At 35.0% G+C, this 24,560-nt stretch overlaps 1 protein-coding gene across 17 annotated transcripts in view; it reads left to right on the top strand.

Annotated features, from left to right (window-relative positions):
- The window catches only part of KHDRBS2 (KH RNA binding domain containing, signal transduction associated 2), a 645,642-nt gene that overhangs the window by 221,552 nt on the left and 399,530 nt on the right, over positions 1 to 24,560 (top strand). For all 17 annotated transcript variants that reach the window (XR_005789805.1, XR_005789807.1, XR_005789813.1 and 14 more), the window contains exon 3: positions 8,442 to 8,558. Coding sequence is in view for 6 of the 17 variants with exons in the window: in XM_040473852.1 (XP_040329786.1) it covers positions 8,442 to 8,558 (117 nt within the window). In the remaining 11 variants the exon portion in view is untranslated. The remainder of the gene's footprint in view (positions 1 to 8,441; positions 8,559 to 24,560) is intronic.

Below are 24,560 nucleotides of genomic sequence, written 5' to 3'. Positions count from 1 at the left end.
CTTATTTCAACTATACTTCCCCTCTGGCAACCACCAGCGTGTTCTCTGTATTTAAGTGTCTGTTATTTTGGGGCACCAGAGTGGCTCAGTCGGTTAAGTATCTGACTCTTGATCTCAATTCAGGTCTTGATCTCAGGGGCGTGAGTTTAAGTCCTGCATTAGGCTCCAGTTTAAGTTGGTGTGGTGCCTAATTAAAAAAAAAAAAAAAAAAAAAAAAGTAAGGGTCTGTTTGTTTCTTTGCTTGCTTTTTAGATTAGATGTATAAGTGAAATCATACAGTATTTGTCTTTGTTTTAAATTCTGAAAGAGACTTATTTCACTTAGCATAATACCCTCTAGGTCCTTCCATGTTGTTGCAAATGGCAAGATCTCTCTCTCTCTTTTTTTTTTTTTTTTGCTGATAATATTCCATTATACATACACTCACATACACACGCATATACCACATTTTCTTTATCCATTTATCTATCAGTGGACATTTGAATTACTTCCATATATTGGCTATTGTAAATAATGGTGCAATAACAATAAGAGTAAATATATCTTTTCAAATTAGTGTTTTTGCTTTCTTTGAACTACCCACATTTACTGGGCACTTATTGTGCATGTATTATTATCTTTATTCTTCCCATTTACAGATAAGAAAAATGAAGTTAAGGGGAAGTTAAGTAATGTAGCTAAATGTATATAGCTAGCAAATTTACAAAACCATGTAATTGGTCTTCAGAACCATGCTATTAATTATTATGCTCTAATTTTTCACTGATGTTGGTACATTTTCCTTACCCAAATAATAATTGGGAAAAAAAGTTTTTGTGCCATTCCTCATTGTTGGCTCCAAAAACTGCAGATATTAAGGAAGAGATAAAATCACATAAGCAAACTTAAAGTATTACAAATAGGGGCGCCTGGGTGGCGCAGTCAGTTAAGCGTCCGACTTCAGCCAGGTCACGATCTCGCGGTCCGTGAGTTCGAGCCCCGCGTCGGGCTCTGGGCTGATGGCTCAGAGCCTGGAGCCTGTTTCCGATTCTGTGTCTCCCTCTCTCTCTACCCCTCCCCCATTCATGCTCTGTCTCTCTCTGTCCCAAAAATAAATAAAAGTTGAAAAAAAATTAAAAAAAAAAGTATTATAAATAAATACTTTTTTGCAAAAGCAAATGGTAGACTATGTTTATAAATTTTAAAAACACATTAAAGGTTCTGCATCTTTAAAATAATGTTGTATAATTAATGTTACTCATAAAAGATACTTTCCATCAGTTTAAATCTGATTATACAACATCTTCATTCCATTGAATCTATGTGTTCTATTTCAAAATGTAGAGTTTGGGAAAGAATTGAAAGGGATGTCTCCCTTACAGCTTTAGACAATTTGGTTTCAGATTGGTCACTGGTTAGAAATGAAGCTACTGTATTGAGAAAGAAGTGTTGGGAAATGTGTCACAATAATCAAGGCAAAGAAAAGAAATTTCTCAAGAGTATAGCCCATATATATATTTTGTTAATAACCTGTCCTCAGCCAGGAATGCGTGAAATGTAATCTCTTCCTTTCAGTCATAAGCATTCCCAGTGGAGATATCACTTTAAGTGCTTTGGTTTTTCTTTTCTTTTCTTTTTTTTTAAATGTGTTTATTTATTTTTGAGAGAAAGAGCGTGAGTGGGGTAAGGACGGAGACAGAGGGGGACAGAGGATCCCAAGCAGGCTCTGCGCTGATAACAGTGAGCCCAAAGCAGGCGTAGAACTCACAAACTGTCAGATCATGACCTGAGCCAAAGTCAGATAGATACTCAGCCATCTGAGCTACCCAGGCGCCTCACTTTGGTATTTTTCTATCTGATGTTTTACTGCTACCTGTGAAGGGACAAGAAAGTTTTACAACAGAGTATTAAAGAGAAGTTCAGTCAAAATTTACTCAACTGGAATTGATCTATTTGATTTTTTAAGTTATGTAGTATTTCATGCATTCAAGTATATGTGTGCTTTTCATGTAGAGCATAAAATAAAATGGATACTCATGAGCCCCTAAGTTAAACTAAAGTCTAAAATATTACTTATCACTTTGACATCACTGTGTTTCCCTTTGATCACATTCTCCACTGTCCATTCCCAGAGGTTGCCAAGACCTTGAATTTTATGTTTATTGTTATGCCTGTTATTTGAGGATTAGATTAACTACTTAAGCATTTATTCATAAATAAAACATTGATATTGCTCATTGGGTTTCATGAAAACAATGTAATATGTCTAGAACTTGAATTTTTTACTCATAATTTTATTTCTAGGATTTAATAATGAGATTTCACGTAGTTATGGGTAATTTATGTTCACTGGTATAAATATCCCACTATGGATATGTCGCAGTTTACTCAATCATTTGTACCATCATGATTCTGGGAGATAAATAGGATCTACTCTCTAGATAATTGTTATAATCTATAATTTAGGACTAGCATGTTGTTGAAAGAGGTAAGGGACAGGACCTTAAGAGAGCTGTCACCCATGGGCAGTGAAGATCTGAGTCTGAAGCCTGACAGAACCTAGAACTGGAAGCTTGTGGACAGTCTGTGGAGCTTTTATATACACAGGGTGAGGGCTCATGTAGACATCAGTAAAACAGCCATGTCTGAGCACCATGATTTGCCAAGATTAATGGATGCCAATTCATCTTCATCTTCCTCGTCTCATGCAACTTCCTGTTATTGACAAAATCCCAAAACAAAAGGAAAACATATGTAGAAGAGCTGGGAAACACATCTCAGACGTAAACAAGTGTTGATATGGGGTCAAGTTGACAGCATACCATTCTTGAATTGATGGCTTTTCCCAATTATTTTTGTTCTTACAAGCTTTGAGACTTTTAATGTTCTTCTACATGCACCAAGACTTACCTGCAGAATATACCTGCGAACGGAATTGCTGAGACATGGGTTAAATACATTTGCAGATTTACAAGACAATGGCAGAATAGTTGAATCTATTTACATTCCTGTAAGCAGGGTATATGAATCTTTGTGTCTCCACATTCTGACCAGTGTTTGGTTTCTGACTTCTACCATCATTGGGTATATAAAATGACATCTTATTGTCATCTTAATTTGACTTTTATTTAAATTCTAATGAGGTTGAAATTTTCATGCATTTTTCTTTTGCTGTTCTTTCCTCAATGACATATTCATGATTTTATCTTTTATTTATTAAGATAAAAATGATTTTATCTTTTATTTATCTTTATTTATTAAGCTGTTTGTCATTTCCTTACAGTTTTGTACGTGTTTTTGTAAACTAATGTTTTTTTGGCAACATAATGTAAATAGTTTTCAAATTTGTGACTTACGTTTTCGTCTTCTTTGTGGTTTATTTTAATAGATATTCTTAATTTTAATCAAACTTTTACTGTTAGCATGTTTTATGTCTTGTCTTAGAACTCTTAGGCATTATTTTCCTTTATTTTTCTGTTAGAAATTCTAAAATTTTGCCTTTCACTCCTAAATCTATAATCCATCTCTATTTATCTTATTTTTTATGGTGGAAACAATTTCATTATTCTTACTATGGGTAGCCAATTATGCTCTGTATTAGATAGTTCCTTCTTTCCCTAACATATTAGTTTTCTGTTATTTCTGTAATAGTTAACACAAACTTAAGTGGCTCGAAACACAACAGATTTCTTATTTTACAGTTATAAAGATCAGAAGTCTGAAATGGTTCTCATGCACTAAAATTAAGATGTCAGTAAGGCTGCATTCCTTCTGGGGGTTTTATGGGAAAATCTGTTCCTTGATTCCTCTAGCTTCTAGAAGGTATCCTTATTCTGTGCCTCATGGCTTCCTCCTGTCTTCAAAGCCAGCAACTGCATGACTCCAACCTCTGATTCTGTTGCATTTTTCTTTAATGTATAAGGACATTGAGCACACCTGGGTAATCTAGGATAATCTCTTCATCACAAGATTCCTAATTTAGTCAGAGTTGCAGAGTCTCTTTTGCAGAGTAACATATTTACAGATCCTGGGTATTAGGCCATGGGCATCTTTAGGGGGCCATTATACTGCTTTAGTGATCTGTACTGCCCCTGGTATCGTACATCATTTTAACATAAGGAGGATTCTGTTTCTGGATTTTGGATTCCACTGCTCCATTTTCTATCTGTGTTCCAGGACTACACATATCACATTGTCATAATTAATACAGCTTGATAATGAATCTTTGTATGTGATAGGCATAGTCCTCAACTTGTTCTTCTGCTTCTGAAAGCTTTGAGTATTCTTGGACTTTGATGTTTTCATACAAATTTTACAACCAGTTGGTAAGTTGATCCAAATCCTATTATGATTGTAATTAGAACTGTGTTGAGCTATAGATGTAATTGAAAATACTAGAAATTGAGACTTCATGTCCATGAACATGATCTGCCTCTCAGTCTATGTATATACATTTGACAGCTTTATTAATGTATTTTATATATTTTCTGTAAATGTTTTGATTATACAGAATTCAGTTTATTCTTAGGAAATCTTATTTATTTTTTACTGATGCTGTAAATGATATCTCTCTTTAAAAAAATTACTAATTATATGTTGCTTGTGCACAAAAATACAATTGATTTTTTATATTGATTTTGTATGAAACACCTTGCTAAGCTCTTTTACTTATTCTGATGATTTTTCTGAAATTACGTTAAGCCCTCTCTCTCTCTCTCTTTCTCTCTCTCTCTCTCTGTCTCTCTCCATATATATATACATATATATATATTATATATATGTATATATATAATATATATAAATTTTATATATATTATATATATTTCTTACTTTCTGATGTTTATTACATTTATTCAGTGGCTTGAATATTCATTGTTGAAGAAAACAAGAATGTGGATCTTTACCTTGTTTTTAATATTATTTTACTCATAAACACACTATTCTTATGGGTTTTTAGTAGAAAGCTTCTACTAAAATGAAGGAAGTTTCCTTCATTTTTCAGATGATATGAGTTTTACAAAGATTGGAACTGAATTTCATAAAATTATTTTTCTGTTTAAATAAAATGTTAGACTTTTTTCACATCCAAATAAAACGTTAACCATTTTTTCTCCATTGTTATAAATTAAGGGTTATAACTTAGGGGTTATAAATCTTAAACTACCTGTGTATTTGTGACAAACACAACTCAATCATCATGTGTTTTTTGTATATACAGCAGGCTGGTATTTTGTTAAGTGTTTTTTATTTCATGAGTGGATTTGCTCTATAAATTCTCTTTTCTGATATGCTTTTATATCAAGGTTATACTAGACTGCTAACTGAGTTGAGGGATATTTCCCCATTTCTTCCTCTGGATAGTCTGCTATTAGCTCACAAGCATAGCAATTTCCCAGTGATTTTCAAAACTGGCTCCCGTACATGCAGGGCAAGAACAGAGTGAAGAAAGAGGTAGGCCACTCCAGATTGGTAGGTGAAAGGTTTAATAAGCAAGGAACTTCTATATGAGACTTGTCTTGGGTGACTGCAAAATGAGTAGATCTTAGCACCTGCCCACCACAATCTTAAGAGTTTATACAGACGCCTTAATATGGTTCAGTCATGTTTACAGTCCAGATGGTCTAAAGGCTGTGTCCTTAAAGTGGCTCCGATTGTGGGAACAGTGGGTGGAACATAAATTCCAAGGATAAGGGAGGGGATAAAGAGCCTCTGCTTGCCAAAGTCCAGGTTGTGGGTCAATTGGCAGTCATATCTCAACGACTCCTCCAACATCTGCATAGATTGGAATGATGTGTTTCCTAAAAGTCTAGTAAAATTCCTATGTAGAAGTGCCTGCAATTAGTATTAGTTATGATACTGTTCTTAAATATTTCTATGTTTTCAACCTTCTAATTTTGCCTCCATTTTTAATTGAAGTACTATTTACGTACTGTGAAATGCACAGGTTTCAGTGTACAACTTGATAAGTTTTGACAAAAATGTACCTATACTTTCAACACAGTATAGAACACTTCCATCACCCCAGATGTTTCCTTCAAATAACTTTCCCGTCAGTCCAATCCTGGCCTTCTATTTTCATAGGCAACCACTCTTAGGAATTCTAACACCATGTATTATTTTGGCCTCTAGAACACTGTATTAATAGAATCTAATGTGATATACTTTTTTTGTATCTGGCTTCTTTCACTCAACATAATTGTGAGATATATCCATGCCATTATATTAATCAGTGAATTATCCCTTTCTATTTATGTATAAACTTGTTGATCTTTTCTCCTTGGATAGGCATTGGTTTATTTATAGTTTAATGGTGACTGTGAGTAAAATATTATGGAAACTCTTGTACAAGTTGTTTTGTGAACATGTGCTTCTATTTCCCTTGGTTAAATACCTAAGTAGAATTGCTAGGTCATAGCAGAACTCCATGTATGACTTTATACATAATAGCCAATCTTCCCAAGGTAGTTGTATCGTTTTAAACTGCCAACAGTAATTGCTCCAGTACTTCCACATCCTTATCCTCATCAATATTTGGTCTTTGTTTGTTTGTTTGTTTGTTTTAGTAATTCTGATATATGTGTGTTTAATTATTGACTTGATGGAATTTTTTATAGATTCTAGATACTAATCTTTTTTTAAAGTTTATTTATTTTTGAGAGAGAGAGAGAGAGAGAGAGAGCAGGGAAGGGGCAGAGAGAGAGACAGATTGAATCCCAGGCTCTCAGCACGGAGCCTGACGCAGGGCTCAGTTTCATGAACTGTGAGATCTTGACCTGAGCCAAAGTCAAGAGTCAGACAGACGCTAATTGTCTGAGCTATGTAGACACCCCATAGATACTAGTTTTTTTTTAAGTTTGTATTTTAATTCCATTCAGTTAACATACAGTGTTACATTTAGATACTAATCATTTTTCAGGTGTATACACAGGGAATATAGTCTCCCAATCTGTGGCTTGTCTATTCAGTTTCTTAGTGGTTTGGGGATCAGCAAAAGCTTTAGTGAGTGCTGTTTGCTTCATATTAAGTAACTTTTCCCAGTTTAAATTTGCAAAGGCATTCTTCTATGCTTTCTAACTAGAATTTTTATAATTTTAGATTTCATGTTTAGATCTATGATAGATCTCAAAATAAAGTTTGCCTAAAAGCGAGGTGGGATAGAAAAGTTTTTTTGTGTGTTTGTTTTCTTTTGGTGTTTTGTTTTGTTTGCATATGATTATCCAAATGTTCTAGCTCCATTTGCTAAAAAGATTTGCTTTTCAAATATTATTACTTAGGCATTTTTTCTGAACATCAATTTACCTTGTAAGTGGTCTTTCTGAACTTTGTACTGTTCTGTTTATCAACTTCCCTATAGGTACAACAATCCACACTTCAGTACAATATTAAATAAATGTGGTGAAAGCAGACATCCTTGAATTTATCCTAGACTTAGGGGAAAAGCATTTAGTCTTTCACCACTCAGTAGGGTGTATTTCTTACTACAGGATTTTAAAACATATAGAGAAAAACTCTCGTTTAGAAAGAAGTTACTTAATTTTATTTATCTTTGTTTTTCATTTACCCAACACAGCTTTTGGTGCATTCTACGGTTTTTGGTGCATTCTAACCCCTTTTTATTTTTTATTTTATTAAAATAATTTATTTCTTTATTTTTGAGAGAGAGAGGGAAAGAGAGAGAGAGAGAGAGAGAGAGAGAGAGAGAGAGACAGAGCATGAGTGGGGAGGGGCAGAGAGAGAGAGGGGGACACAGAATCTGAAGCGGGCTCCACGCTCTGAGCTGTGAGCACAGAGCCCAATGTGCACTTGAATCAGACTTTGCGATCATGACCTGAGCTGAAGTCGGACACTTAAGCGACTGAGCCACCCAGGCACCCCAAAGCCCTTTCTATTTCTTAAATTAATAGGTGAAAGATTATTCAAGTCATTTGGTGTGGAGTATGTTAGTAACTGACAATATACTCCAATAACTGCTTTTATTTCACTTGTTTTTAACTATGTTTTAGGAAGAATAACATACTGAATAGACCCTCTAGAATTTCCTGTTTAGAGAAACTGTTTTGTATGTATGCACTATCAGTAGTGTTTTAAACTTTTCTGTATATGTGTAGTTTTCAATAATCTGTTTGGAGAGAAAAAGCTTTTAGTAATTTTGTAACCATTGTGCTCCTCCCTAATTTCTTTTTTGTAAGTGATTTATTTATTTGATTATGTAAGTATATGACAGGTTCAATATATTATTGATTTTGGCAGTCTTTTAGGAAGAGGCATCCTTCTTAAAAATGGATCGTAGATGAGAAGATCTGAAATAGTTTTTGTGAGTGTATGTGTCTCTGTGTGTGTGAATGGCATAACTCTCTTCTGCATGGTAAAGTTTGAAAAGCCCACAGCCCATCATTTATTTTTGGTGCAAATTATTACTTTTTTCTACTTTAAAACAGAATTCTATTGATTTTGTTTCCTAGTTCAATTTTGTGGGGAAATTGCTTGGACCAAGAGGAAACTCCTTGAAGAGACTACAGGAAGAAACAGGTGCTAAAATGTCTATCCTGGGCAAAGGATCAATGAGAGATAAAGCAAAGGTACTGAACTTTGAATTTGATATTTAACACATACAGGAGGTTACCTGTAACACTGATGGCCAAACTTACAAGCATATCTGCACTGTTGTCCCATCATTTCCTGTGATTTTTCACCTTCTGGGACCACCCTATTGCACTCCCTGTTGATTCTTCTATTTTCGTAAAAATTCAATTACCCGCCTTTTTTTCCCCAGAACATGTAATTCCATATCTTTATTCTCTTTAGTCCTTTGTGTAAATTGTTGTCAAATCTTTTCACTTTTTCTGTGTCTTCTGTAGGATGTTTCTATATGTCTATGCTCATTTTCTTTAATTCCCTGTCTGGATCCCCTTTCTCTCTTCAACTATGTCACCTAATCACATCCATTATATCATTGTCTCTTTTTATCTCTTTGCTCCATTTCACTCTGGCCCTCTTATCTAAAGCAATTTCAAATACTCATCTGCAAATCTAAGAGAATTCCACTCATTTTCTTAAATGTTTCAATTCACCTGACCTCAAAAGAACAAATAAGCTAAGAAATAGATGAACTTTGATATTTGAAATGATTTCCTTCATATCTGAACGACATCATTGTCCCATTTTATAAAGTGAAAGCAATTTTCAATGTGTTAGAATTCACTGTTTTGGAAAAATAACAACCATTTGTAGAGATCTATTCATAAAGGATCCTTTAAGATTCATTGAGAAAAGGTGGGTGTGTTAAGGTAGTATTATTTGATCAGGCCATGCTTTTCTGATTCAGTATGTTACCATGGAAAATATAATTTTCAAACATTTATTTCTGAATATGGGAATTACTTAGAAAATTGTTTAGGAGTTCTCCCTTTTAACTGTTAATGTGAAATCTTGAATAAATTTATAGTGGGAAATGTCACTGTACAGATAGCTCATAATCTTACAATGTAAACTTCATATTGTGCGCTTTTTATATTCTTCAAACTTTCTTAAAAGTTAGATCAGGCATCATCTCCCCAACAGGGATTTCCTGACCTCCTGTGACAGGCTAAATCCTCTCATCACAACGTATTTTATTGAAATGTTTGGTTTCTCTCATTAAACTGTATACTCCCACCAGGTGGAGAAATATCCTTGTCAGCTTTGCCTACTCAGAGTATCTGTGTAGTCCCTCCCTCTGTAGCTTTCAAAGTAAATAAGTATTTATTGCTTTTTTCCCATATATTTGGAAGTTTTTTTTTCTGTTCACAAAGTTGTACATTGGATGCCTTTTTTCCTGTTAGGTACCAGCATAAGTATTTGAAAATCTAGGAGGAAACAAATTTGGTTCTATTAAGTTTCTATTATGTTTAATTTACTAATATTAGCTGTTGCTTGAAATCCAGGTTCTCATTGATTACTGTTTGGGTGATCCATCATGTTTGCCTATGCTTCAACTATTTTCATTGTTCTTCTACAAAATGAAAGAAAATAAGAACATTTAAGAACAACAATAGGGGTGCCTGGGTTGCTCAGTCGGTTAAGCCTCTGACCTCAGCTCAGATCATGATCTCAGGGTTCATGGGTTAGAGCCCGTGTTGGGCTCTATGCTGACAGCTCAGAGCCTGCAGCCTGCTTCAGATTCTATGTCTCCCCCGTCTCAGCTCCTCCCCCGCTTGTGCTCTCTCTTAAAAATGATAAACATTTAAAAAAATTTTTTAATATTAAAAAAACAGCAACAATAATGTATTGCACTGTAAACTCCATTTTATAGAATCTAGATAAGGTATTAAATGCCAAGGGTGGTGGGCACACAGATGACATAAAACCACAGACGTGGATATGCAAAAGTTCACCTTAGTAAACACTTTATTAAAATAAAAAAATAAATCCTTGTTAAAACATTGATTACTATGCTGCTGTTTTACCTCTTCCCAACATGACCTGATCAGGAAGAAAGATTTTATATGTGATTTTATTCTTTTAACAAATAAAACTCATATGATTCTTCTGTGGAAGTATCTCTGTGTGTATGTGTTATACAGCCACACAGGAATATATTCATGCATTAATTGCAGAAGTATTTGTTGCTATGTGTCACACTATGTGTCATCCATAGTCTCCTCCTAAAGTTTACATTCCAATGGCAGAGACAGATAATAAATAAATGAATAAGCACAATTTAATAATTATTATGGGTTGAAATACTACGGATTGTTTTTCTGTGTTGACTCTGCTATTAAGATGCTACACAATGTATGTCCTAAACTTGATCTTTGCTTCACGACAAAAAGGAGATACTTGGGTAGTTGTCTAAGTCAGGACAAAATAACTATGCAAAAGTCTTGCACTTCTGCTATGTGCTTACCTGTAGATTAAATATCATGGTCTATAGAAAATAAATATTAGACATGAGTCAAGCCCTCACAAAACTTTTAATTTAATTAAACATCCTGATATGTTTAACGCTTTCTTTTTTTTAAATTTTTTTTATTGTTTATTATTTTTGAGAGAGAGAGACAGAGAGACTGAGAGCAAGCAGGGAAGGGGCAGAGAGAGAGGGAGACACAGAATCGGAAGCAGGCTCCAGACTGAGCGCTCAGGACAGAGCCCGACGCAAGGCTTGAACCCACAGACCACGGATCATGACCTGAGCTGTAGTCGGCCACCCAGCTGACTGAGCCACCCAGGCACTCCTGTTTAACACTTCCTTTAAAAAAAAGTTAAGAAAGCATCAATCATTGAATTAGTAGGTGGAAAGAGTGACACACTCATTTAATTTTATAATTCTAATAAGACGTTTTCATCCTTAGCAAAGCATGACATTTTAAGATTTATTCTAAGATCATTATAAAATTGCATGGTATAGAAAATAGTTCTAGTGGTTTAGTGTAGTAAAGAGATTCTACCAATTTTAATGTTTTTATTTGTGTTATTTTGGTTTTGATGGATTTGGGGGAAATATTCCTTTTAGTTTCGTGATACCTAGCCAATAACTCTATAAGCAAAGAAAGGAAACAGAGCCAAAACAAAGTGAAATGTGGTAATATCCAAGGTAATACCAGTGGCAAAATCTTACCATATATTCAATATTTTGTTCCCATAGTGGTCAGATCACTGAATATATGAACTCACATTTTACCTAAAACTATGCAGGAATGCTTGAACAGAAGCTGGCTTTTAAATTGTGATGATAAAGGTATTCTTAGAGAAAATTAGGAGGTAATATATACAGCATGTTTGCGATATTTCAAAATATCTCAGGAAATTAACTGGCAGTTCAGAAATTTCTTTAAAGTCTACATCCCTCATGCACCATATGGCCAGCCAGTTCGAAATAACCATGCAGCTGCCGGCTTCACTAGCGGTTGCTTCTGAGCAATCTTCAGGGGTAACTTACTGTAGCTTCGGATAGAGTGTTGCTATTTTTAGTGATGCTGATGGCAGAGATTGGTGTGGGAGAACAGAGGAAGCAGTGGTCTACAGGCTTATCTTTGAAAAGAGTGAGGAGCAAACATATTATCTTCAAGAGAAAAGGTTTGAGAGTCTAGAGAAAATCAGACAAAAGCCAGTCACCCCGATAACAGTGAAGAAACCACAGAAAGCATCAAAGCAAATTTCTTGCATACTTCCATTGTCCTTAAATGGAAATCACAAATAGACATGTTGCAAATAAAGGATGTTGTAATGACAGGTGTTCTGGCATTTCTATTAATAAGCTTGGTTGAAATTTTGGCATGTAGTCTTAGAACATGCTGGTTATTATATGTTAAAAGTAAAGTGCCATTTGGTGGAGTTTTATGTGAAACTGTGTGATAATTCTCTAGGCAAGCCTTTCTCTCTTTGATGTGCTAATATCATGTGCAGTTTCTATTTTATAATATATCTTCTGTATTGGGTGATGGCTACTTTAGTAAATCCTTTTCTGATTTCATGGCAATTTGATTTTCATCAACAATAAAATCAACCGAAAACCTTCAAAGTGATGCTGCTGCCTGGTGGGTGTGAACCCTGTACCAATCATCCTTCTCTCATTTGGCTTCTGGGCTATGCCTCACATCAAACAGCACTGTTAGTCTCTCAAATCCTGAAGGGGAGAGGCTCTGCTCACTGCCTGTCAGTCAGGCTGGGATCGGTTATAAAGACTCCTGTTTCAACTTTTTAACACCCCCAACAACAAAGCAACTTGTAATCCCACAAAATCAAGAGCCCAGACACCATGATTTTAATTTTAGCTGTGCCCCGTAATAAACTGCACCATAGATCAACAATATTTTTTTCTCAGCTCCCCTCTGCAGGAAAGAATGCTTAGCCCAATCGTGACTTCCAAACAGAGATAGGGGAGTAAGCATTATTCTTTGCCTAAATATCACTTGAGTTTGTGAAGGACAAAGAGTATATCAGAAATTACAGATAGGTGGAAATTTATTTTTTATTTATTCACTGCATTCGTCTGTTTCTTGGATCTGAATTTTGAGAAATTAGATTTTAACAGACTAAACGGTTACACCTGAGCAGTGGCACATGTGCTAAGGAACATTGGATTGCAAACATATATTTTGTGAGAATGCAAGGAAACCAGTTTTAATGGCGAACCAACACAAGGTTATATCAACCTATGATATATTACGACTCCAAGTGACCAAACAATTAATATAGTCAGGTTTGAGTTGAAGAGTGAAATATATCGTCACACTAGTGAGAAATAATTTTTACATTAACATCTTCAACCCTTTTATGTGTAAATAATTTGTCATTCATTGCAGTGGGCTTTGACCTAAGAATGAAAACAAAACAAAACAAAACAAAACAATATCCATAAATCTATCCAAGCTCTGGTCTTCATAAGCTTCATTGACAGAGCATGAGGTGGCAGTGTTTTGCATGTTGTGAATCAAAATTATATATATGTTTTATTTTTATTTTTGTTTAATGTTGATTTTTTGAGAGACAGAGTGCGAGCCGGGGAGGGGGAGAGAGAGAGAGAGAGAGAGAATCCAAAGCAGGCTCCAGCCAGTTAAATGGAGAGGGCTTGTGTAGGTACCAGTGGGGAATCCCAGTGGAGCCCAGGGTTTGAGTCATCCCTGCCCAGGCATTACACATGCAAGTAAAGAACTCTCCAGATGGTATCGGCCTCTAGCCATTTGAGTGATCACAGATTGTTGGAGTCCTATGTGTAGCCCCAGGCTCTGGGATCAAAACACATTATCCCCATTGTCCTCTGTCTAAATCCCTCACCCACAGAATCCATGCATATAGTAACATGCTTGTTATTTTAGGCAACTAAGTTTGACATGGTTACTTATATAACGTTAGATGACTGGAACATATTCCTACAATTTTATTTATAAAATTAAAAGATTCTCAACATTGTGAGCAATTTTCCAAATACTGGATTTGTTCTCTTGTGTTTCTGCTGCCCTCTCATGGCAATTACTACAGACTTTGAAAATTTCTGGGGATTTGTATGAGTTTGTGTATTTGGTATTTTGATTATTTTGTTATTTATCTGCACCCTATTTTGAAGCATATGTCAAAGTTCTGTTTCAAAGTTGCCAGTAAGAGAAAAGGCTTCCAAGAAAGACAATTCAAAGATTTCCAGAATGTTTGACTTAAAAAGTATTAAGCTAGTCATAAAGCTGGTTTAAGGCCTTTGTACCTTTGAATGTCTACTTTAATGCCAAGAGACTCAATCAAGGTTAATTGGTTAGGTAATTCTTATTTCTTTGTAAGGTTTCTTAATTTTATTACAACCTGCGAAAATGAGTGCTATGGCATTTTGTCAGGGATGTTACATAGATCCCAGAAGGGGAAGGTATTGCACCATACGGAATGTACTGCCCCAAACCAAGACTGGGATAGTTTTCTTTCTTAGTCCCTCCTTTTGACCAGGTCAGATTGTTGAAGGTTTGTTGTAGCCAAGAAAAGGACCATGTGGCATTTTTGTGCTGCGAACATTAACTGAGTTTGTTGCTTCATCAATCATTTCTTAACTTTCTTACAGATGGTGGAATTTAGATAAGGGATCAAGTTATACAGTATACTACCATCAAGGTTACCTGCAATCTATTTACCCATTGACTTCTTTCTTTACCAGTTTCCTACATTAGGGAAGAATTTCTAAGCAGAATCCTAAGGTGATTTAATTTACTGATATACATTCATATACTATTAATATATTTTATAATATCTAGTGCTACATATATGTTTAGTTGGTTTATCCCTGTCAACATGTTTTTTAAGTATTAATATTTGCTTTGCTTTTTTAAACTAGACCCAATCTTCACTCTGCCCACACATTACAAATTCCAGTAGACACATAAGAATCACCAGAGCGAAGCAATAGACCCACACAGATAGACAATCAATATATTGGGTCTATATAATAGGTCAAATAAGAAAGAAACATTTCCCAAATAACTTTATTTTGCTCGTTGTAAGAACTACTACATTTTTAGTTTTATGGGTAATTTTAATGTCAAACCAAGTAAGAATGGTGATCTAAAATTAAAAAAAAAAATTATGGTTTTTAACTCTTAGAAAAACCTTTGATGGAAGGTTGTTATTTGTACATTTTTAGAAAGATAGTGTTGCATGTTTGTTTTAAATTGTTAGAACTTGACCCCAATAGATGTTCTTTGAAGAGAAATTTGGACTACTTGTTCTAGTGCAGCTTGGGGAATTTAGAGATACAGTTAAGAGGATAATGGGACCGGAGTAATGTTAAAGAGAAAAATCCTGCACTTAAGTGCACTGTCAGCACTAATTCAGATTTTGAATTTCATTAGTTGCAGTGATGTTTTTGACTTTGTACTCTGTTTTCTCCTTATTGTTTTCTTTAATTTCACAAACCATTCAAAAGTTAAATAGTAATCTAGTTTTATCAGCCATAAATACACGAATCATTCGTAGTTGAATAGTGTTGTCATGAATATTTGAAATTTTGTTTGAGCTCTTGACAACCCTTGATAAAAAGTAGAGAGCTCTTTTTTCTGGTTATGGTTCATGATGCTAAACAGAGCCCAGAGAAGGACAAAGTAGCCAAACTCCTTAGTCTAACGGATAATATTGCTGAGTTCACTTTTGCTTTCTGTATTGGTTCACCAAAATTGAAATCAAAAAGACCGAGTAAACATAAAAAAAAATGTTAAATAAAAAAAAAAAAAAAAAGGTGGTGAGTGCTGGGTGGCTCAGTCAGTTGAGCGACTGACTTCGGCTCAGGTCGTGATCTCACGGTCCGTGAGTTCGAGTCCCACATTGAGCTCTGTGCTGACAGCTCAGAGCCTGGAGCCTGCTTCTGATTCTGTGCCTCCCTCTCTCTCTGCCCCTCCCCCACCCATGCCCTGTGTCTGTCTCAAAAACAAATAAACATAAAAAAAATTTAAATAAAAAGACCAAGAAAAATGAAACAGCCAGGATACAAATGAAATTTTATGTATTTTGCTATGAACACAATCAGTTGCACCACTTGGCTTTTAGTGGCTGAGACAAAGTTTTATATACTTCCCGGGATGCCATTCACAAGGCATTCTCTGTGAATTGTGCTTCTAATTGTCCAATACTGCTTGTCACCAGCACTTAACCTAGTTATAGGAGTGACCATACCACAAGTAGTACAGGACACACTTCCATGTATGTCTTTCTTAATATCTAAATATCAGAAATTACCTAAACTTCTTTTTTTTAAGTTTATTTATTTTGAGAGAGGGAGAGAGGGAAAGAGTGCAAGGGAGGGTCAGAGAGAGGGAGAGATAGAATCTCAAGCAGGTTCTGTGCTGTCAGGCCAGAGCCAGATGTGAGGTTCAGTCTCACAGACTGCGAGATCATGACCTGAGCCTAAATCAAGAATCAGATGCCTAACTGACTGAGCCACCCCGGCGCCCCTAGATTTCTTGTTAGTATATTTATTGTTGAAATGTTACTTGCAAAGGTATTTATTGTGTCACATACTTTCTGTGCAAACAGCATTTGTTTTAATTTTGGTAATACTAACATTTAATTTTTTTTGCTTTTGAGGTCAGGGTTTTGAGATGAACTGTGAATGTATGCCAGTATTCTTGCATGTAGTTTACCCCAGATAAGGCATGCTTAAGCTATAGGTATATAGTTCCTAAACAGCTACAATTTCGCATCACTATGGGGTCAAAAACAAAACAAAAAAATGTAACCATTGATTTAGAAAACTTGGAATATCTGCAGAAGTTTTTATGTTCACATTTCTAAGTTTATTAAGCCCTGTATTTGCTGCTGCTTCTTTCTCAATAGTAGGCTTACTGTTTTCTCTTCCTTTTGATATTTTGCATGTTTTGAAAACAAAATTATTTCAGTTATTTGGCACTTTTATGGGATATTTTCCCCCATTTTTCTTAATTTTCTTCCTTTCACCTGTCTACCTTAAAACAATTTTAGAGCTAAAATTATTTAAAATCAGGAAAAATTTTCCAGTGTTTGAATACTGAATAGCTCTCATTTCTATTTCCCTGAATATTACTGAAATATGTGAGAGATATTTATTTCCTCAGTAGCACCACCATCATATTTACTTAAATCAAACTAAGTCAACAGTCACCACTACCAAACCAGGAGAATAAACAGTAAAGAATAAGAAGCCATCAACTAAACAGACACAGCCTTCCTTGGGCTGAGTTAATATTTTCAGGATCTCAGGGTGCTTGGGTGGCTCAGTCAGTCAAGAGTTGATTTCGGTTCAGGTCATGCTCGGTTTGTGAATTTGAGCCCCACTTGGTTCTCTTGCTGACAGCTCAGAGCCTGGAGCCTGCTTCAGATTCTGTGTCCCTCTCTCTGTGCCCCTTCCCCACTCACATTCTGTCTTTCTCTCTCTCAAAAATAAACATTAAAATAATTTTTAAAAATATTTTTAGGATCTCAATCCTATACATTTTAGATTAAAAGTGATATCCACATTTTAAAAATAATTATAACTATAACAATCTTAAAGCATGTAGAAACTTTTATTTTGATTATCATTTGTCTTAAGGAAGAATTCATAATATGGATAAAGCAGAATTATGTTTAATGGGCAATTCTATATCTTTAACATAATAATCTGGATTGTAATAATTAAACTTGAGGAATCCTTAATATTATGAAGGTGACTGTGGGGTGGTCTTAATTTTCCCTGAATTGATCAGAGGTGTAAACTATGTGTTTCCATATTATACACATACACATGCACGTGTACATTGGCTTATATAATCTTGGCAGAGAAGTTGGCAGAGAAAGTGAAGATGCTAGCTTATTTAGTTCATTAATTTTTATAACCAAAATATATTGTTGCCCAAGAGACAGTAGTTTGCTTGAGATTACTGCGAAATTATTAGGAAATATTTAATTATATGAGGTAAAAAAGAAAACATAAATAGGAGGACCAGTTTCATGAAAATACTTTGTTTAAACTGGCAGATTAATTTCAAGGAGCCATAACGTTGGAAGCAATAGACTTTACTAAATTTTATCTTGCTGTTTCTTAAACTGCTACACCCAAGGTAAGAAGAAAATGGATCCAAATTACTTTAAATAATATAAAATTACCTGCAGGATATAAAAGATTGAGTTGACTATGATTTTTCATCATGATCTAGCCTCTTTAAAACTGAGTAGCATAGACTTGCTTTGGATTCTGTCTTCCTCTGTCTCTGCCCCTCCCCACCTTGTGCTCTGTCTCCCTCTGTCTCTCAAAAAATAAATAAATAAATGTTAATTTTTTTTTTTTTTTTTTAATAAAAAGATCTCCTGGGAGGCTCAGCTGGTTGAGTGTCCAACTTTGGCTCAGGTTATATATGATCTCACAGTTCATGGGTTTGAGCCCCGTGTTGGGCTCTATGCTGACAGCTCAGAGCCTGGAGCCTGTTTCAGAATCTGTGTCTCTCTCTTTGCCCCTCCCCAGCTCATGCTCTGTGTCTCAAAAAGAAAAATAAACATTAAAAAAAATTTTTTAATTAAAAAAAAAACTGAGTAGTCTAGATATAATTTATTTGTGAAAATGCTTTCATCCAACCTCTGTGCTGTTTATCACAGACAGTATGCACCCTAGATGGATGAAAAAGGGGAAAGGGACCCTGTGCCGGGAGTCCCTGAGTTAACAGCCCATATGTTGGGGTGTAACAGTTGTCTGCATTTCATGACAACTCATACAGGGAAGAAGGTCACCACTTTCCAACCCTAGTCCTGTTCTTAGGGCAAGAGTAAGAGCAGCATGAGCTTTTGGGGAAGTCTGCCTGTGTTAGGAGCCCAGAGTTTCCTCTTTAAGAGGAAAGAGTTTTTCTTCATCCCTCTAGGTTTATAGGTCAGAAAATTGGTCACAGTATGTTTAGTTGCAAGTGTAATAGTTTCTTCCACATTGCTATGAATTCTTAAGGCTATAAACCAAAAATGTCATTTAAGTGCACATGTTTTACCTCTAGCCATTGTTTGTTTGTTTGTTTTTTAAAGCCACCAGGCCTAGATCATATTTTTTTGCCTTCTATTAGGGTATAATTCACATATGCAAAAATCTAACACTTTTTAAAAAAAATTTTTTTGGATGTTTATTAATTTTTGAGAGAGAGAGGGAGAGAGAAAGCATGAGTGGGGGTGGGGCGGAAAGAGGGGGGGACAGAGGAACTGAAGCAGTTTCTGTGCTGACAGCAGAAAGCCCAGTGCGGGGCTTGAACTCACAAACTGTAAGATCATGATATGAGCCAAAGTCTGATGCTTAACCAACTAAGCCACCCAGTGCCCCGAAAATCTGCCACTTTTCAGTGTACAAATGTACCTTGTCATGCTTGTACCATCACAATCAAGATAGAGCATGTTTCTGTCACACCAAAAATGTCCTTTGGGCCTTGCCTCACTCTCTGGTCCTAGGAGATCTCTGATCTGCTCTCTGTTACCATCTTTTAACTTTTCCTAGAATTTCATAAACTAATTTACACAGTATATAGCTTGCTTCTGTGTTGTTTCTCTTGACATAATGTTTTTGAGGATTATCCATGTTGATGCATGTATCAATAGTTTGTTCCTTTACATCACTGAGAAGTTTTTCATTGTGTGGCTACACCAAAATTTACCCATTTTTTGATGATTATTTATAGATTGTTTATAGTTTAGGCTATTATGAATAAGGCTGCTGTAAAGATTCATATATGTCGTTGTATGGAGATATGATTTCACAATAGAGGATTTGGGAATTATTCTTTGAAAGTTAAAGAACAAGGACGTTAATATAATCTTTTTCATTAATATAATACATTTACCACAGGGCTATATATTTTTTTAGAAAGTTAGAAAGAAGTATTCCTAATGTGTTGGTCATAAATTTACTTTCTGATTTTTGGTATGGTTTACTCGACACTCGTGACATCTATTAGTTCCGTGAAAGACTATTTTATTAGTTATTCATTTTTCATTCTGCAAATAATCATTTCTAAATTAAGGTTTGGGAGAATTTTTTTTTCAGCAATGCCCTAAATTAGGATACCAGAGTTCAGATGCAAACTGAAGATTCTGATTCCCAAGCCAGAAAGATGAGATTTGTTAGATAAATGAAGCCATCTGCATCATTTTAAATAGTTCTACCAAATTGATTCATGAAGCGTCTAATATTTCCATGTAATTAGCAGTGGCATTTTCAAATCTCTATAACTGAGAGGAAAATTTAACCTTCTCTGAAGAATTGCACACTCTAGGGTTGATACTTTAGAAAATTATATTGTTCTAAGGGAATACTCACCAAAGAATTACATCAGACTTTGAACAGATGCTGCAAGATCCCTGTTTTATTGCTGGTGCACCAGAGTGGTGATATTAAAAGTGTTCATCTCCTCCCTCGCATCTGATGTTAAAACAGATTTCCCATTTCTCAGCTCTGACAGTTTAGTGGTGAATCTCTTGTGGCTGTTCCAAAAAAAAATTCTGCTTTCTCTTCTTTTCTCTTCTACTGTAAAATTAAACTCTGGGCATTAAGTTCAATGTCTATCTTTCTGTTGGGACTGTAAGGAGTCTTTCCCTCTAATGAAAGATGGAGGGCTTATTTCAAAAGATAATGTCTGTTTTTCTCTCACTCAAAGAATTTTATTTCTTACTATAAGTATTTTATACCTGCATATGCACTTTCACCTAAAAATAAATAAACATGCAAAATCTATGTATAATATTAATAGATTTTTATCCAAGATGTAATCTGTGAGCCTCATATCATATCTCATATCATTGCTTTACTAGGGGAAAATCTTAGAGACTGATTTATTATGAAAATCCACAAGTCTGGTAATATCTCATACTCCTGCTTTCTCTTTGCTGCTTAGATTTCTGATCTTTTTCTCCTTCATGCCGTATTAGAGGCATTGAATGCAGATGAACCACTCAGCTATTTTATGTTATAGAGGATAGATGTACTTAGATCGTTAATGTGGAGAATGTTTGTCTTTCATGGCCTATTGCATGGGAGTTACAAATTAATTTCTAACCCTAGTTATCTTTCCTCATGATGTTAGTGATTCATAAATTTTTTAGACACTATAGTAGGTGATAGATGTAGTTTACTTAAAAATATTGATACATTTTATGAAACAGTTTCATAAGAAGGATGTTAGATAAATCAGGCATGTTTTATAAATTATTTGAAGGTTTTGTCTAGTACCATACATCATCCATGTTAAAAAACAAATAAACAAACAAACAAATAAACAAAGACTCTTCTCTCCCAAATGTGAAGTAATAAATGATAGTTGGTCATATTGATGTTGATAAAAAGTATTATTGCTATCCCAAACATTTTATTGTGTCTTTTAACTAAAACGTGGTTATGAATTTTTCTATATTTTTAATATTATTAAAGTATATGCTACCAATAATAAGATTTGGGTAATTATTATATAAAATTTCTAAAATATAGGGGTGCCTGGGTGGCTCAGTCGGTTAAGCATCCAACTTCGGCTCAGGTCATGATCTCGTGGTCCGTCAGTTCAAGCCCCGCATCAGGCTCTGTGCTGACAGCTCAGAGCCTGGAGCCTATTTCTGATTCTGTGTCTCCCTCTCTCTCTGACCCTCCCCGTTCATGCTATCTCTCCCTGTCTCAAAAATAAATAAACGTTAAAAAAAAAATTTAAAATATAAAGGACTATTACCCATACTTAGTGGAATTATACTGTACTTTGTGACCATATTTGACTTTTTGAGGGCTTAAACTCTTTAGTTTAAGGATAAAATTTGCCAGATCCATCTCCACATAAAATATTACCATTTTTATTGTTTGTTCAAATAATTTAACAGAATTCTAGTTATATTGGAGCAAGTAACTTCACGACACAAGAGAAAAATAAAAATTATAACTTTCTAATCTTGGTTATCTTGCAGACATATCTTATTACTCTAAAGCAGAGAGTCTTGTGAATTATCCCATGTGTTGACAAGCAACTTTTCCCATTCTGCTAAAGTGATTAGTTAAGAGTTGAACATTAATTAATTTATTTATATTTCTTTCTATTTTTTACTTATGTATTTTACTGTTTCAAGTTTTTATTTAAATTCTAGTTAGTTAACATATAGTGTAATATTAATTTCAGGAGTAGAATTTAATGATTCATCACTTACATGTAACACCCAGTGCTCATCACAAGTGCCCTCCTAATACACATCACCTGAGCCCATCCCTTGCCCATTTCCCCTCCAGCAACCCTCCGTTGAACATTAATTTATTTAACCAGGTGTTTTACTAATGTCTTTAAGAAAACGAGTTGCCAGTGAGCGTTACTAGTTTGATTTTGCACATACATTTCCACATGCATGTAAACATACCCTGATATTTTAAAAAGTACAATAGAAATATATGACTGAGAGCTTTGACAAAAGAAACATGGTGAATACAATGTAAGTAATATAGGTAGAAAGAAAATAAATAAAAAAACAGTACAAATAAGATAGAAAACACAAAATACTTAGAAACAAATCAGCATGTATACCAAAACTACATGACAGTTATCTTCCACCAACCTCAAAATGCAAGTGGGTAGAGATGAAGCAATGAAAGCTGCAAGATTAGCATTTGTCGAGGGAAAGCGGAAACAAAACAGTGTGGTTTCTGATGGCACAAGTACAGGCAGATGCCCAGGTAATAATATTTGTCAGGTAAATCTAAGAATAGAAGCTGACCCTTGGGACGTGTTTTATTTTTATTTTTATTTTTTTTTATTATTTTTCTTTATTTTTGAGACGCAGAGACAGAGTGCAGTGGGGGAGGGGCAGACACACACACACACACACACACACACACACACACACACACACAGAATCTAAAGCAGGCTCCAGGCTCTGAGCTGTCAGCACAGAGCCCAATGCAGGGCCCAAACTCACGAACCTTGAGATCATGACCTAAGCTGAAGTCAGACGCTCAACCAACTGAGCCACCCAGGTGCCCCTCGAGAGGTGTTTTATACCTGAATTTATGGGTGAAGTCATTGAGTCCACTTCAAGATCTGAAGATACTGGGAAAGCCTAGGTTCTATGAACTCTTGAAATTCTAAGACTGAGCTACACAATGAGAAGCTGCTGGGCACAGTCCCAAACTAAGCAAGGAAGTAAAAAAAAAAAAAAAAAAGGCAAAAATAGAATATTTAAATTAAATGGATCATTGAGCAGATAAGGTAGATTTCAGAAGGCAAGAGGCTGTATTTTTTTATCCTTTTGGAAAACTAAAAAGAGGGGGTGGTAGTGTTTACTCCACATACTGAACAGTAAAGAAAATCTCTCTTCACTTAAAAATGAGCAACAGGAAAGGATTTTGGCTGAATTACATAGGGAGCTATTTTAAGAAATGATAAAGCATCAGAATGAAAATCAAAACAGAAAGATGCACACCAAACAAGTAAAACATGTAGTTTCATATTTAATAGCAAACTAAAAAAAGGAAGTATTGAAATAACCTCAAATTATTTAATTGGGAAAAGAGAGATTCATAAAGAGAGATGACAGGACTGATGAAAGAATTATTATGACCCAGTAATTAAACTACTAGGTATTTATCCAAAGGATACAAAAATGCTGATTCTAAGGGACACATGCACCCCAATGTTTATACCAGCACTATCAACAATAGCCAAAGTATGGAAAGAGCCAAATGTCCATCCACTGAGGTGATGAAAAAGAATGAAATCTTGCCATTTGCAACAGTGTGGATGGGACTAGAATATATTATGCTAAATAAAATAAGTCAGTCAGAAAAAGACAAATATCATATGATTTCATTCATATGTGGAATTTAAGAAACAAAACAGATTAACATAGGGGAAGGGAAAGAAAGAATAAGATAAAAAGAGAGAGGGAGGCAAACCATAAGAGACTCTTAAAGACAGAGAACAAACTGAGGGCTGCTGGAGAGGAGGTGGGTGGGGATGGGCTAAATGGGTGATGGGCGTTAAGGAGGGCACTTGTTGGGATAAGCACAGGGTGTTATATGTAAGTGATGAATCACTGGGTTCTACTCCTAAAACCAATACTACACTGTACGTTAACTAACTTGAATATAAAAAATAAGTAAAAGAAAATGAATTATTAATAAAAGTAAAATGAATTTTGGAAATAAAGAATAAATTAAGAGAAACAAAAGAGGGGTGACTGGGTGGCCTTAGTTAAATGTCCAACTCTAGGTTTCAGCTCAGGTCATTATCTCCACTGTTGTGGGATTGAATCCTGTATCAGTTTCTGCTCTGAGTGTAGAGCCTGCTTAGGATTCTCTCTCACCCTCTCTTTTTCTGCCCCCTGCCCTGCTTGTGCACACCCTCTCTCTCTCTCAAAATAAATGAACTTAAAAATAGAGAAACAAAAGAATATAATTTTAAATAGAATTGTGAAATCACTATGTTGTTCAACTGAAATTAATACATTTTATGTCAACTATACCTTAAAGAAATTTAAAAGGAGAAACAAAAGAGCAACGAAAAGCAAATAATAATTTCTTAAATTTAAATATGATTAGAATTTGAAAGGATGTGTATATAGAATACAGGCAAAGAAATCCACCATATATACAGAAGGAGTTCTCAAAAAAGAAAACACAAGCAAAGGGG

This window comes from Herpailurus yagouaroundi, unplaced genomic scaffold, assembly GCF_014898765.1.
Source record: "Herpailurus yagouaroundi ecotype Mexico unplaced genomic scaffold, PumYag 139, whole genome shotgun sequence".
NCBI lineage: Eukaryota > Metazoa > Chordata > Mammalia > Carnivora > Felidae > Herpailurus > Herpailurus yagouaroundi.
Note: the sequence above shows the minus strand (reverse complement) of the source record. Positions and strands in the feature narration are given on the sequence as shown.